The sequence below is a fragment of the Pelobates fuscus genome, chromosome 11 (genome assembly GCF_036172605.1).
Source record: "Pelobates fuscus isolate aPelFus1 chromosome 11, aPelFus1.pri, whole genome shotgun sequence".
NCBI classification, from domain to species: Eukaryota; Metazoa; Chordata; class Amphibia; order Anura; family Pelobatidae; genus Pelobates; species Pelobates fuscus.
In genome coordinates, this window is record NC_086327.1 from 87,680,594 (window position 1) to 87,696,758 (window position 16,165).

Sequence of the window (16,165 nt, forward strand, 5' to 3'; positions counted from 1 at the left end):
ATTATTATTTGTTGATATGTAATTATTTAATTAATTATTGTGCCAGGATGAAAATAAAAACCTACAAAAAAGTTGGCAGATATTATATCACTTTTTTAATGACCTATCTACTTTAGATTAGATTTAATCAAGATTTCTGTATTGTGAATTAATAGCATGCTGGCTGCTACAAAAAGCTAATTTTGGCATGTTCTTCACTTAATTGCAAATACCTTTAACATTTTTAGGAAGTGATTGATTTTTTTTGTTTCTTAGTGAAACTGATGTTCAGGAGATTGTACCTGAAATATTTCTATATCAGCTGACTATTAAACCTTAAACATTAACATTAAAACTACACATTCAACTTGAGGCAATGAGAACATCCTCCTGTGACCCTGGGAGTCTGTCAATTCAGTCTGTGAATCTGCTCTTTAATAAAAACAACTAGTGAATTCAAAGTGAATTTAAGGTTAAAATATTCAAATTGGAAATGTTATTATTATTATTATTATTATTATATTTATCAGCCAAGTTTTCCATTCACTTACTCTGGCCTTAAATGTCAACTTCACTTTGAATTCACCTTAAATTCTATGTTTCAAATTCTATAACTTCCTTAATATATTAAGATTCCAGGAGTGTATGCTTTAAATAAAATGTATTATGTAAAATGTCTACAATGTATTATCAGCATCTATTTAATGCCAACATATTCGGCAGAGCTTTATGGGATGGGGGATATTCTACAGTGAAGACGTTCTTCCTCAAAAGTTAAATATATATTGACCCAAGCTTTGACTATGGGTCTTTTCCAGTTCCAAGGCTGTGGCATTACCAACCAACTCATATAAAAAATGTGTTTATTAAATGGTACTGGTCCAATTAGGTTTTATGGACCAAGAACCATTGGATGCAACCTATTCCAATGCACCTTCTCTATTTGTTCTGGATTTTTCACTAATTGTGTAGCATGTTCTGTGTCTGTCGTGTGCACCTATAAATATAGCCTTACTATTAGCATGGTCATAGATTTCCAGGCAGCTGTCCACTGTCTTAAATTACAAATGGCATATTTGAGGTTGTTTATTTACGTATGGATGTATTTATTTCTGATATATCATTACTAGATGTCAGCCATTGAAACCATGACCGAAAAGCTGGAAAGTTTTGCCAACTTGAAAGCAGATACATCAAATTCATTGCAACCTCTTCCTCACCATCCGTTCAACTTCCGATCCCCACCACCAACTCTATCGGATTCCATCTTACGGAAAGGAAAGGAGCGATACACCTGCAGGTAATTAAGAAAGGCAAATCTGGCTTCTCAGCTTTAATAAAACTTTGATTCAGTTATTTAATAAATGAAACACCAAATAGAAATGCAAGTGCAAGTTACTAAATAAAACCCCAACATCAGCATTTAAATATAGATGCATAAAACAATTCTATGATACACGTGTAAGGCAACCAACAAGCATGTACTCATATGTTCAATGATGAAGTATTTCCCTTTGTTGGATACTGGTATACATACACATGGTTAACCTTGGGCTTGGCAATGGTTTGGCTGGTAGGATGGTTTTTAGTTTCAACTTCTTGTCTGAAGACCATGGTTAATTGATGGTTTGTATGCTGGTATTTTAAACACTTTGTCACTTTGTCAATGACTATCATATATATTTTTGTGATCTTATATATTGTGCTAAATAGACAGCTTTAGGTAAAATGTACTCTAAGCACTATAATCTCTATAGTGTATTGTACAAGCCTCATCCTCCTGTTCACTTGACTAGAGCTCTTTTGGCAACTATAACCCTACTGCTGTGGCTTTGAAAATGTGGCTGTGGATTTCTCCAATAGCCCAACTGTCTTTGGGCAACCAAGATAGGCTGAACACAATGCTGTTGGTCAGGATTCTGAAGAAATCATCTTCAAGTTAATACACATATGTATTGAGACCTCTGTGTCTTGTGTCTTACAAGAATTGTTGTAAAGCAATAAAAAGATGAAAGGCACAAATATATTATATATAATATGTTGGCTAGCACATAAAACAGAGGTACAGCTAGGGAACATTTTAATTTGAACATTTTAAGCAGATTTTATGACAAGTAAGTGCTGAAACCAATGAGGTGAGAATCTTTATGCAAAGTGTTTTCTTAAAAATCTTTCATTGTAGCTCAAAAATCATCTTTCATATTAAGATAATATATTTTCCCTTAAGTAAAGGCATCCGTTCTCAAAAAACATTACTCAATCCTTATAAAGCACCAAGGAACATTAAAATCTTTCAGCTGTTGGGTTTACCTGTAAAAGGTCTAGAACTTATAAACCAGACATTAAATTGATGCAGCAAACCAAACTTGTTACTGCATTAGTTTGACATTAATGTTAAGTGCAGTCCCTCCTACAGTCAAAATTACAGGTGACATCTGAGTAACTGGATTTTACCTGAGGTATGGAGAATATTTAACAGCCATAGATGATTTAACAGCCTTAGTAATTTACCCTCAGTGAAAATAGTTCAGAGAGATTTTTAGAGAGGGTTCATCATAAAAAAAAAGGTTATTCAAGGACATTAACTGAAGTAAGAGAAAATGGCAAAAAGAAACATCGGTCCATGAAATACTTATACAGGTACATCATGTAATCTAAAGTCCTTTAAGAGATCCCTCTCTACATACCTCAAAACAGAATGCACCTGTCATGGTTGATTATATATTTCCTACCTGTTCTATGTTAAATATTGTATATGTTGTGTATTAGTATTGTTTATAAATATTTATAAACTAAATAAAATAGTTTATAAATAAATAAATAATGTCAAAACATGATTAACAATAAAGCAACTTTAGCTAGGTTCCTAGAGCCTGGGGTTAGACAGGGAATGGGACCATGAATTAGCTTTACCCCATTCACCATCCCTATGTAAATAAAGTAGGGGAGACCCTAAATGGGTAACCTGCCTAGGGCACTGTGGGAATCCTCTGTGTAATGTGTTTGATCCACTGGATCTATGCACAAGAATCATGAAAAAGGAACCAGGGGTGTTTTGTCAAAGGGTAAGGTTCAGATGCATATATATATTCATATTCATTCATATTAGAATTTGGTGATGAGTGTTACAAAACTTGCTAAGAGAAACGTGGAACCTAGTCTTAAAAGTAGGATAATAGTCACCATGCAAACAAAATAGGATGTGTCTGCTGATTCCATTTCCATAAATCTCTTCCAAATTTTATAAATCTCTTCCATTTGTTTCAGTGGATATCACCCAATTTTAGAATGTTGCATCACTTTTCTGTTAGCTATAGCTTTATAAATCTCTTCCTTGTGCTAGCCGCATAAATAGACCTCAACAAAGAATAGACCAAGGTCTCTAGGAAGCAACTCTCTTCAATGCCATTGTTTGTGCTTAACCCAACTACAATGCAACAAATCAGCTATTGTTCCATGAAAAAAATACAGTATTTCAGTAAATGATGAAATGGAAAAGTTTTATACTCTAGATTAGAATAAAATAGTCTACATTGGATCTCCAGCAGTTATTACTAAAATACCAACAATTAATGGAGACAATTACAATATTTCTTTGCAAGTCATTGGACTAAACTATAATAGTTTCCTGCAAGACAGGAAATGAGGAAATGTATTTTAAATGGGACTGGACAAATGTTGGATACCCCTGATCTAGAACAATGATGGATAACTTCTGCTACAACAGGATCAGCTTAGAATAAACGGGGAGACTGATGTTGTTCACAAATCATCTTACAAATCATATGTAAACATTTATAACCTTATATATAATATACAATTTATAACAGTTGTTTCAATCTGTAGTTATACTGTTAGATTTGAGTAGGACTGAATTATCTCTGTAATAAGTAATCCCACCCTGTACAGATTTTGTAAATTTATGTTCTTGTTAAAGGAACTACTTTTCTGATATTTAGTGTTGTAATACTATGATTATATGTATATTTTATTTTGTTTAGTTTTCAGTGAAATACTTTTGCTAAAATACTTTCACTAGCAAAGTCACATTATATTAAACTTTGTATACAGTTGATTTATTTTAACCTAGAAATGTTTTTTTTTATATACGATATATATACAACATAATTTTTAACTGTGAGTTGATTTAATTAATTCACATGCAACATTGCTCAGTGATTAGTACTAAACCCTCACAGAGGCTCTTATGAAGTCCTTAAACCTAAACCTTTTTTTATACATTATGACTAGATACTGTGGCAAGATCTTTCCTCGATCGGCAAATTTGACAAGACATCTCAGGACCCACACAGGAGAGCAACCATACAGGTAGATATGAATGTAAAATCATCACCCACTTTCAGACAGCCTCAAATGATACACAAAATAGTTTGCATCTTGTTCCAAAAAATGTATTCATATATATAAAACAGCAATAATTTTCACATTGTGTACTTTACATTAATTTGCAAATAACAGTATATTTCACTAAAATGGATGGGATAAAAACGGGCACAAAATAAATCCAGGCCTATTGGGAATGCTGCAGAAGGAATAGTTTCTAAATTACATGTTGTGGGACTGTTATCTCCCAAGCAGGCCCGGACTGGCCATCGTCAAACTGGATCTGCCACGTCCCGCAAAATATAGGTGTATACCTCTCAACACATTTAAACACTGCTCCCCTCAAACACACTGCACCCCTCACACACACACACTGCACCCCCCACACACAAACAATTAACCTCACACACACTGCACCCCTCAAATACACTACTCCCTACACACACTATGCCTCCCCCTATATACACTACATCCCTTATACACTGCACCACTAGATCTTTTATACACACTCTGGATCCTCTACACACCCAATAGATCCGCTATAGACACACATTCAACCAGCCACACACACACTAGATTCCTGACATGCATACTCTGAATCCCCTATGCAGACACTAGATCCCCTGAATGCAAACACACACTACATCCCCTATACACACAATATGCCCCTATACACACAAAGTAGGGAGCCTATATACACTGACTCGCTACAGAGGCCTTTCCTGGCCATTTTGTCCTCTAATATCCCATTTATATAGACACCAGAGACAAGTCACTCACAAGCAAACACTGAGCAAGCGTGTCATAAAAATTGCCTTTACTGCACAGAACAAATACAGGACCATTTTCTCATGTGAAATAGCTCTACGTCCTGCCCTGGAAGAACATTGAAACAACAAGCTCACTTTTGAGGGAGAGTGCTTGTTATTGGTGATGACAACCCCCGCCCCCTCCCCTGTTTCTAATCCCGCCCCCATTCTCATTGGGCTGCTGTGATTAAAAATACCCAGGCCAAAAATGTTTTCCCAATCCAGCCCTGCTCTTTTTGAGTTAGTTCATTAGTGGAAGTTCTATGATACAACACTGTGCAGGGAATTTTAAAAATAGCTGTTTTAGGTGCCAGAAAATTCATAAATTTTTGTTATCATTGTATTGTTTGCATAGTGCCAACAAAATCACAACATTGTACAGTGGGGCATATATTTACAAAATGAATTTGAAATGACAGGTAAAACAAGGTGTCAGCATTAAAATGTTGAGATCAATTGATACCTGGTTTTTGGAACTATACCATCCCCACATTAACGTATCTTGTTTTACGCGTTTATTAGATTGCGGAATAAAGACATGCCCAAAAAAGGAAACCAAATACATTTAAGAAATATAAGTGATTTATTTTCTCTGGTCTCGTCCCAGAGAACTAAGATGTGTGTTTTGTGTAACACTACAGTATAAGATTGACTTCTGGAGAATGTAGCATTGTAATAGCACCCTAGGGAATTGATGGTATGTTTATAGAACAATTTAATTATCATTGATTTCTTTTCCTCTCTGACAACTGTGACTGTCAGCCTAATTGTTTTGAAAGTTTGTTTTGTGAAAGTCTGCTGTATGTGGTGAAACTCAGGTCAGCGATTGTACAAAATAATAAAAAAGAAAATACATTTCGTCTGGGCAATTTTGTTTTATTTATTCTTTTCTAATTTTATTATTTTTGCACTACATTTTGCCAGCACAGAAAGTTTGATTCAGAATACAAACAAAATAAAGATAACGACAAATATAACCATTGCAAGAAAATTTGGATCAAATGTAATCTTTACAACTTTTCTTTGTGCTGCATATCAGTTGTATTGCCTTTTAGTTACGTTTAGTTGCTCTGAATATTTCTGTTAAATAAATGTTCTTTAAAGGTTTTAAAAGGACACTCCAAACATGTATAGCACTTCAACTTGCTCCAGTGCTCTATTTGTGAAGAGTTACAATTAACCTTGTAACACCCCCTGGCTGTCAATCAGGCAACCAGTTCTGTTACTTCTTGGTTTGGTTAGCTCAGTGGAGCTTAACTCAAAAGGCAGCAAAAACCCAGCGCACCTGCCTTGCAAAGAATTCTTATTGATCTGCATTGGGAAGTCTGTAATTGGACAGCCACTGAAAGCCTGGATTTTTGATAGTATTTAGGTGTTTTTAAGACATTTCATCCACTAATTATGGAGTGTTTAGTCTCACCTTTGCTACTTTATCTAGGTTATATATGTTCTCCATTTGGTACAAAGACACATAAGTCTTCAAAATAGAGATGGCTGGATTACATCTCCTCCTTATGAGTTTGTTATTGGCTTTTTGATATGGTATTTTCATTGTTTTGTTTTTAATAAGCAATAAACAGGACTATATCAACTGTAAATCAGACTCACTTTGACAGTGGACTTGTTCCGTTTATTCAATGGACAGTTACAAATACACTCAGCACTTAAACCCATCTATACCATAGAATGTACATGCCAATAGGATGAGCTCTTCAGTTTAGACACTTCGGACCTAAAGAGTACATTTCTAGATGTAACCCTGAATTGAAGGAATGCTCCAAGGATAAAAATCATTACAGCATGCTGATTCAGTAGTCATGGGGACAGGAGTGCCTGGCACACTAATCCCCAACCTCCCCCTCTATGTATAGTGTGTGGATAAATCGTTTATTAACAGTGTGACTTGTTATCTGGAGCCCACCACAAGTAAGAGCCAGAAGCTTCTTCTAGGAGCTTCCTTTATCTCTCCTGAGCTAAGCCATAGGGCCCATTGACTGAGAGCATGATCTGATCACTCTTGGCCAATGATCTAAGCCCTGCACAGCTGAGGCATGATCTATACACCAAAACTGCGTGTTTAAGCTACAGTTGCTTTGGTGACTATAGTGTTCCTTTAAGGTAAGTGTCTATTCTGCCTTAAAAGAAACTCAGCTCTTCAGTTGATATATACATACACTGATAAATTATAGGGTAATATTTTGTTTCATTTTGATGTTTTTATTACCACAATGTCACCACTTTGTTATTTATCTCCAAATATGTCCAAAGACCAAATCCAAACAGTATGTAGCCAGAAAATAAAATGCAAAAATTAAACCGTTTTTTACCACACTAGGACACATTTCATTTAAATTATCTACTTCTTAGACCAGGGGTAGGCAACCCACAGCAATCCAGATGTTGTGGACCTCTGACACTTTGCTAGCAATGTGGCTGTGACAGAATTATGGGCGATATAGTCCGCAACATAGGGAGTGCCAAAGGTTGCCTACCCCTGCCTTAGACACATGCAGAGTGAAAGGGGAAAGAGCCAGTTCTGCTTGGAAGAAAATATAGACTGTTCAAACCAGCCAGGATTCATTTATTTAATACATGGATTAATCAGTATTGCAAACTGAAGACTGACAACTTTGTAAAAAAAATTATGTATTTTTCATCATTAATGCAAACAAAATATTGGATGTAATAAGTGAAGTGATTGAATTTAGTGACTTGAGGAAAATTAATCCTTACCCTGATAGTTTATGTGGTGTAATAAGTGAGTACTAAGTGTGAGGTAGTTTGAAGTGCCAGTCCACAGCTTTTGATGAAAGAAAACATCATATTTTTTGGCTGTGTAACCAGCCAAAAAAATTTAAATCTGTGTCTGGTGTTTTCTTTTTTTTCTGTTAGAGTCTGGAGATTTCTTGTTGTATTTTTTTGTTTGTGAAATGTTTTTTTCCACGAAATGTGCTATTTTTAGGCAACAGGGTAAAAAGGCATAGTGGAAGTGGTGAAAAACTGTGTTTAGGGGAAATTCAGTGGTTATTTTTATTTTGTTTGATTTAGTAGGTTGTTGTTTCTTTTTTGTATTGTTGTTTTGTCCCGAGTGGCAGTGTATGTGTTTTTTTTGTAGTGATTAATTTTTATGACACATTCAACTTAGTATCCTTAATAAAATGAACAACTAAAATACCCTGGAGACAAAACGGAACTACTTATTATATGTAAAATAATGTATCACTCAACTCTTTCTCCCTCAGTGTTAATTATTTCCACATGTCTATTGCAATGCACATCACAGAACATAACGTCTGGCACTTAATGCAGGGTATAATAGTTCAGGTGTTTTATTTTAATGCTAAGAGCTTAATTTTCATGTTTTTAGCAATTTCACACGTTAAGTATATAATTGCATGATATTAGAAAGACACAAGGGTTTTATCATCAACTCTTCTGAATCAAGAGGGTTATGTTGTTTGAGAACTCACTTTTTCACATAAGGTTAATACTTAACTTACGTGATATGAAGGGGTTGTTAGCTGATTGAGTCTGATGGTTGTGTGTTGGGGCTCTCTGGATTTGCTTGATAGGCTCCAGATTTGGCAGCTAATTAGCAGTTGTGTGAAGCAATGCACTGTTCTATTACTTTGGTCGCTCCCTCTAGATCCAGCACAATTGCACACACACCATGTCATGTGACTCGAGAAAGACGATAAAAACAGAGAATTATCACATGGCCAGACTGGAATCATTCCTCCCCTGTACTCCATATGAATAGACGCACTAAGTTGGGAAATTGTTTTGTGGACACAGGACATACTCGAAAACGAGAGAAATCTCAATATATCCATCCTGGTAAAATATGTATTAAATACATAAATAAAAATTGGAACATTCCAACTCTAAGAGTGGGGGTTCTCTCCTAGAGAAGAATGATTTTTATAGTGGATATAAAACCACAATAATTGAAATAAAGTTAAGGAATAACTTGAGCCTATAATACGTTTTTGGAGGCAACACAATTCAGTTTAATATTCAAGGTCTATTCTTGCCCCTATAAACCTTTACCGCTTACTGTTGGCTGTATTTTATTGATGGATAGAGAATCACTGCTGTTCTTTGTTGACTTCTGGCTCCTAATTTCTTAAATATTCTGTTAAGTTCCAGGTTTGGAACTCTAAATGATAATTTCGTCATCATGAGCAACAGAAAGTAGAAAGACTTGAGGATGCGGTAGTAGCAAAATTGTTTTGTATGATGGTGGAAATTTCAACAAAATAAAAATGGTCTGTTTTAAAGGAACTGCCCTGTTTGTATGTTTTAAATATAATACAAATAATTGGCAAACTCTATGTTTAATGAAAATGTGTCCTATTTTAAAGTTATTAAGGAAATTAATACTTTATCTTGTGGCACTTTTTTATGAAAACTCTGTTGTGATCAGTTAGAATGTTAACAAGATTCCAGTGACTGGGTCGGCCCCATAACTTTTTCATGCAACACACATTTTTTATGTTGATTTGGTTTAAGACAATGCTTATAAAATGTTTTTTTTTTTTTGCACGTGGGGTTTTGAATTTTATTTTGTTTTTGCTTTTGAATTAGACAGTGTTTTTATAATTTGGAATTACTGACTTTTTTTTTGCCAGATGTAAATATTGCGACCGGTCATTTAGCATCTCCTCCAATCTTCAACGGCACGTCCGGAACATTCACAACAAGGAGAAGCCATTTAAGTGTCACTTGTGTAACAGATGTTTTGGACAACAGACCAATCTTGACCGACATCTTAAAAAGCATGAACATGAAAATGTTCCAGGTAATTGAATTAACCCTCATAGAATATTACAATAATATTTAAAAAAAATAGCTTAAATTATCCAAAATGAGATTCGTATGTTACACTTTGTAGAACATGCATTTTCAAAACATTAAGACCCATCAAAGTATTGTGCGTTTATCACAATCTGGTTCTTCACGATTCTAGGTGTAGGATACTTCAGAATTAAATATATTATTTTAAATAATTATGACATTGGCATTACATACAATTATGCATAACTACCTGCTTTTCTTTTTTTGGCTTATCATATTGCTAATATAACACATATATTTAACACCTGTGGATATATGCCTCATGTTCTCCAACAAGTATCTTTACAAGACTTACATTGACTGGCAGGCATTATGGGAAATGTAGTTTATAGCATCTGGAATGGCAGAAAGGGCACAAACCTTTCTTATAGCACTGGGGTATATCGTAATATTACCCTTGGTCACTATCTGAGCTCTGTGAAACAGCAATGGAGATAGATCTGTGAACAGATGTCATTTTTTCCATACACATACCTACTATCAACTGGTGACATGATAAATTCTATGTGGAAATGTATTCAGGAACGAATTCAGGGCGCAAATATTCTGGTCATGCATAGGAGATATTAGCCCTTGTATATTCCTCAAATCTCACATGCTTTCATTGCACAAATTATGTTTTATAACCAGGATATATAGAACAAGTTATACCATCAATAATAGTAAACTATATAATTGTATTCCCCACATTTCTTGCAAGTCCCTTTCCCCCCAGGAGGCTATCTAAAAAAGCAAGTTTTTAAAAGCAAAGCAGTTTTTTAAATCTCCTTCTATGAGTACTTTGGTGGTGATTTAATCAGGCTTAGCAGGTGCTTTAGTTGAAAAGTGCGAAATATTGATAGATTTCTTTTTTTTTTATTGGTTTCCTTGGACATTGCTACTGATTTAGCATTTTATCCCAGAACAACAAAAGTTTTGCCTTGATGAACTCCTCCAACAATCCTTAAAGATTTAAGAGTTAGTTCTGTTCTACAATATACATAACTTTCCCAGGTACACACAGGTACATACAGGAAGCATCTGAACTGTATTGAAACAAGTATGCAGTAGGCCAATAAGTAGTCAATACATTTTAATATTAATATTTAAAAACCATTGTAAAAGTCTACGCAAATCACTTAAAAGAAAAAAAAGTTTATTAGTGGTTTGAGGGACAGATGATGACAATATATTCAAATTGTTCTTGCTCTTTGCTTAATGGAGCCTTAACAATTGTTTTATAGTACTAATATTGTTCTGCCCCCACAAGACTTGAGTGCAATTTGATTCTCTCCTTAACTTTCCTATTTCCATATTTCCTGTCTAGTGAGTCAGCATTCTGGACTCATTACAAACCACCACGGGACCAGTGTCTCCTCCCCCAATTCAGAAAATCATGCACTTTTAGACGAGAAAGAAGACTCCTATTTCTCAGAAATCCGAAACTTTATTGCAAATAGTGAACTGAATCAATCAACAAGTCTAGGAGAAAAAAGGTAACGTGTATAAAAAAACAACAACGTATTTTAGTTGTAATTGTTAAATATGCTCTATGACTTACTGAATTATCATCCACATTATGTCTTTGATGATTCAAACATTATTTGGCATTCTATACTAAAGTGTGGCTATTACCACACCGTAAAAATTCCTTGTAAGCTATAACAACCATTTCTGGTGAAAATTATTTTGCATGCTAACCCCATGGTGCTGAAGCGGTTAAATCAAAGAAATAATAAAATATTAAGGATGTTTTCATTTATTTATTTGAAACGTATTTACTTATTTTATTGAGATAACGCACAAAATACGAGAAACTATTCTTCTTTAATTCCTGGTTCACTGGGTTATGGGTGGACCCAACCAAGTTCCCCACCTTTCATTATACTAAGTTAGGAAATCTAATTGGGGCGCTGTTATATCATTAGTTAAAAATCAGCTATAAAGTACATTAACTTTCCCAGTTGTCTCTTAACTAGGAATCCTTATGACACTGTATTAAAATCACTGCTGCTTTGTATGAAGCTTTTTGTAAGAGCAATTCAGCTAAAGAGGCCTGTTTCTAGTGTCACTGAGCACACCATAGAACAGGGGTAGGCAACCTTCGCCACTCTATATGCTGTGGACTACAGGTCCCCTGGTGCTTTGCCAGCATTACGGATGTACGAGCAGTATAGGAGATGTAGTCCAAAACATCTGTAGCGCCGAAGGTAGAACATCAATGAGGGTCATTTGATTTTTCTCTTAACAGTCCTGTTCTGCCTTCTGAAAATCAAAGCAATGAATTATATAAGACATTTAAACTACCATCCTTATTACATATAAGAATAAAATCTCTACCAGCTGTTTATGTGATCTTGTAAAATATTATCCCATTCATATTATGCCAGGACTGACTAATTCGGACCTGTAATTGTGTGACACAAAACTAGGCACGGACATTATTATGTGTTGTTGTATTATCAACAAAAAAAATCTTGTTTAAATTTCAATGTTTGGTATATTATGACATTTAGTTAAAATACTAGTGAAAATGACAAAAAAAACTTGTTATAACCATTCTACTATACAATGGATCACCCTACCATAAAAATAACAAAGAAAAAAAAAATAAGTATTTAAAATATTGGATTATAAATAATATTCACTGTAAAAAAAATCTGATAAATCTTTGCAACAACAATTCTCTAGTGTAAATAGGAGCAAATGTCACATAACACAAATTATTTTCCTCTTTTAACTATTCCTGTGCTGGACTCCTAGACTACTCTCACACAATAATGTGGGAATACCGAAACAGCTCAATAATTGCTAAAAAAAAAAAAAAAAAAAAACATAGACTCTGACATATTTCTTACATCAAATTAGCACATCAAAAAAAAATCTCCATATAATTATATTAAAATTAGAAATTGGTTTTACATGTAAACCAAGTTGTTTTTAAAAGTTATTTAAATTACGATAATACCACCAGTATTACACACAGTTTCCTTTTGCAAAAAGGTTTGAAAATCTAATATATTTTTTTAATTCTTTATTTTTATTTTTTCAGGTTCTAATAATTTAAATTACACAGTCCTAGAAAAAATATGCAGGAAAAATAATGTTAAATTTTAAATGCATATATTAAACATTGTTGTGCTTGCATATTAGTCCAGATTGTTAATGTTAATTATTTTTAATTAATATAATGATAAACTAGGACTGCCACTAGCTGAAATAGTTAACACATGCTACGAGTTACAGCTGTCTGACTTGCAGACATATCCAGAGAAAGATTAGCAAAGGCCCACGTTTAAGTAATTTTATAAAATAATGGAAGAAGATATAAGGGATTGTTGGAGAAAATAAAAACGATCTAGATCCATGAAAATATTTTGTTTATAAAACGAGTTGAGAGGCACGGGTCATTGGAGAGCATGCAGTCATTTTAGTTGAAAACATATCGCTTGAAAAATTAGATGATGAATTCCAGATTAAAATACTATGCAAGAACGTGAAGGGACCAAATCTGTTTTGTGCACATAAATTGAAAATTACAATCAGTTACAAAATGGCAATGTTGAATCCCAACAGAATTCAGCACAATTAATCAATAGCAGATGTGTTTTGGCAGCCACTAATAGGGGGAAGTCCCGACTGCTTCCAGCTCAATTCTTTATGATCTACTGCGGTCTTTCTTAAAATAGGTACATTTATAGCAAAATTAGAATAAGATACTGTTTCAGCAGAAAAAAAAGGAAGGGGTGTCAAAATAATTTTACTAGAAAGACTTTTTGTCCACTTAGCACTTTAAAAAAACAGACTTAATCTGTTACAACAATGAGAGAGGACTTAAAAAGTATATTTTCTTATTTTATCCTTTAAGGCAACAAAACAAAATGTATATAATTTCTTTTAAAATTGTCATAAAATATTCTGTTCGATGATGTACAGAACCTATGTAATACCTATAGTTTAGGTTAGTTATGGTAATTAAAGCATCTTATCTCAATCAGTAATCAACTATAATGTATTTATCATTTTGTGATGACCAAGTCTGGAATCTGAATGTCTCAAATGTAAATTTAGATAATAGAAAAAGTTTATTTGAACTTTAAAAATAAATAAATCTTTAAATGAATGTAGAAAGTTTGGTCCGGCATACAGACCTTTATCAAGACAATGTACAAACTCACAAATGACATTTAAATAGAAAAGACCTTAATCAATACACCTCTGTGGGAATGTATAAGGGCAGGTCGCGCCTCAGTTAGGTTGGCATTCAAGAATGGCGTATCAGATAAACCGGTGGATAGACATTTCTTGCAGGCTGGCCACCAATTGCCAACTCTCTGTTTTATGGGAATAAACGCCGAACACACTGAACATAGGTGCTGCACACTGTGCAGCACTGAAGTAGGAAGCACATCTAAGGGCTGTCTGAGTGACTGTCACTAGAGGTGTTACTAGGCTGCAATGTAAACACTGCATTTTCTGTGAAAAGTCAGTATTTACATTGAAAAGCTTTACATGCTGGTATTAATCTGTAGCGGTTCTAGTGACTAGAGTGTCCTTTTAAGTGGAGTTCTCGAGTGGATGATTATGATTATGTATAAATATATATTGTTATATATCTTTTTATTGTTAAAACTCTGACTTGTACAGCCTTTAATTAAAACAATTAGATTTTCTATATTGAAACAGACTTAAGAATAGGATTGAGACAGATAAGAAAGCTGTCGTGAGACTTAATGATGATAACGTTCTTCTTAACCTCTTAAGGACCAAACTTCTGGAATAAAAGGGAACCATGACATGTCACACATGTCATGTGTCCTTAAGGGGTTATATAACAAACCTAGTCTTACAGGCTTATTCACTAAAATCTGCATTTTCACAATTTCCAATTGGAAAAATTAGACAAACAACTGATCTGGTACAATTCCCCAAGTCAGTTGTAGCTACAACTTGGCTATTTGTGTATCAGTTTTGCTAGTCTGATTTACTTTGGAAATTCAAATATTTTAAAGGTTTTGTAAAAATCCTGTTAATGAATTCTGCAAACTTTATCTGAAATGTTGGCAACAATTTTTGTATAAATCATGCTAATAATTAAATACTTAACAAGACCAATGGTGCCAGGAATAAAATCCACACATTAATAAAAAAAAAAAAGCAAAATAAAAATAAACAAATAAAACAACTGCATTTTTTGCCGTATATTTAAAAGTACTGGACAAACATTTTTTTTTCTTTTAGAAATGTTATCGATAGATTTTTAGGCCACAAAACAAAACATTTTTTTGGACAAGAATTGTGTATCACATTTTAGTTTGTATGTTACTCTTTTTATATTTTTACTCATTGCCAACCTTTAAGTGTTTCGTTTTGTTGTATGCAATGAATGACTGCTAGTCTTAAAACAGTCTTTTTTTTTTTTTTTAATGACCCAGTATGCAGAATTTGGTAAAGAAAAACCAGGTGATGCACTGTTCATAAATCACCAACAAAGGATGTTGAATGGGGTCTTTGCATTCAGCATTAGTACAAACAGTCTTAACCCTGACATGGATGAATAGGAGCACACAAGAAACCTGCTTGATAAACCACACGTTCAGAATTAATTCCTAAGGAAGAGATTTACTGAGTGTGAAGGATAAGAATGTCTATGTGTGGAACTGGGACTGGAGCTAGACCATCATTACGCTGAAATTAAGTGGCTGGTATATTAAAGATAGGGCATTACATTAATCATTTTAATAAGACAAGAGGTCCCTTTTTCAAAATTCAATCATGCCTTCCAGAACAGTGTGACTGGCTTTGGTTTCTTGATCACGTTCTCCCAGCTGGGATTTTCAGAGAACAGTTGTTTATGCAAAGGGTTTTTTTTTTTTTTTCTTTTTCTTCTTTTTTTTTTCCTGGGGGTGTTGGAGGTTTTCATCACTGTTTTTAAGCTGTTATTGGAGAATTTTATTTCCCATGTCTTTTGTGAAGAAGATGGCAAACAATTACTTATCTTATGTTTTTAACTTGTATTACGTGTATTTTTTTAAATAATTTTTATCACATAGTCTATATTTAAGTCTACACTTCTTGCATTTTTTTTCTCACGCAAGCTGCCTTATTATGTCCCTTACACTCCTAAATACCTGAAAGTTTTTTACGAAATCTGAGCAAAATATCAGGGGGGGAACTATTTTCTAAACTGTGAGCTA

General features: G+C 34.0%; 1 protein-coding gene across 5 annotated transcripts in view; it reads left to right on the top strand.

Moving 5' to 3' along the window:
- The window catches only part of PRDM16 (PR/SET domain 16), a 532,436-nt gene that overhangs the window by 504,849 nt on the left and 11,422 nt on the right, over nucleotides 1–16,165 (top strand). For all 5 annotated transcript variants that reach the window (XM_063436810.1, XM_063436811.1, XM_063436812.1 and 2 more), the window contains 4 exons: nucleotides 1,110–1,279; nucleotides 4,231–4,308; nucleotides 9,764–9,933; nucleotides 11,296–11,464. In XM_063436810.1, coding sequence (XP_063292880.1) covers nucleotides 1,110–1,279; nucleotides 4,231–4,308; nucleotides 9,764–9,933; nucleotides 11,296–11,464 — 587 coding nt within the window. The remainder of the gene's footprint in view (nucleotides 1–1,109; nucleotides 1,280–4,230; nucleotides 4,309–9,763; nucleotides 9,934–11,295; nucleotides 11,465–16,165) is intronic.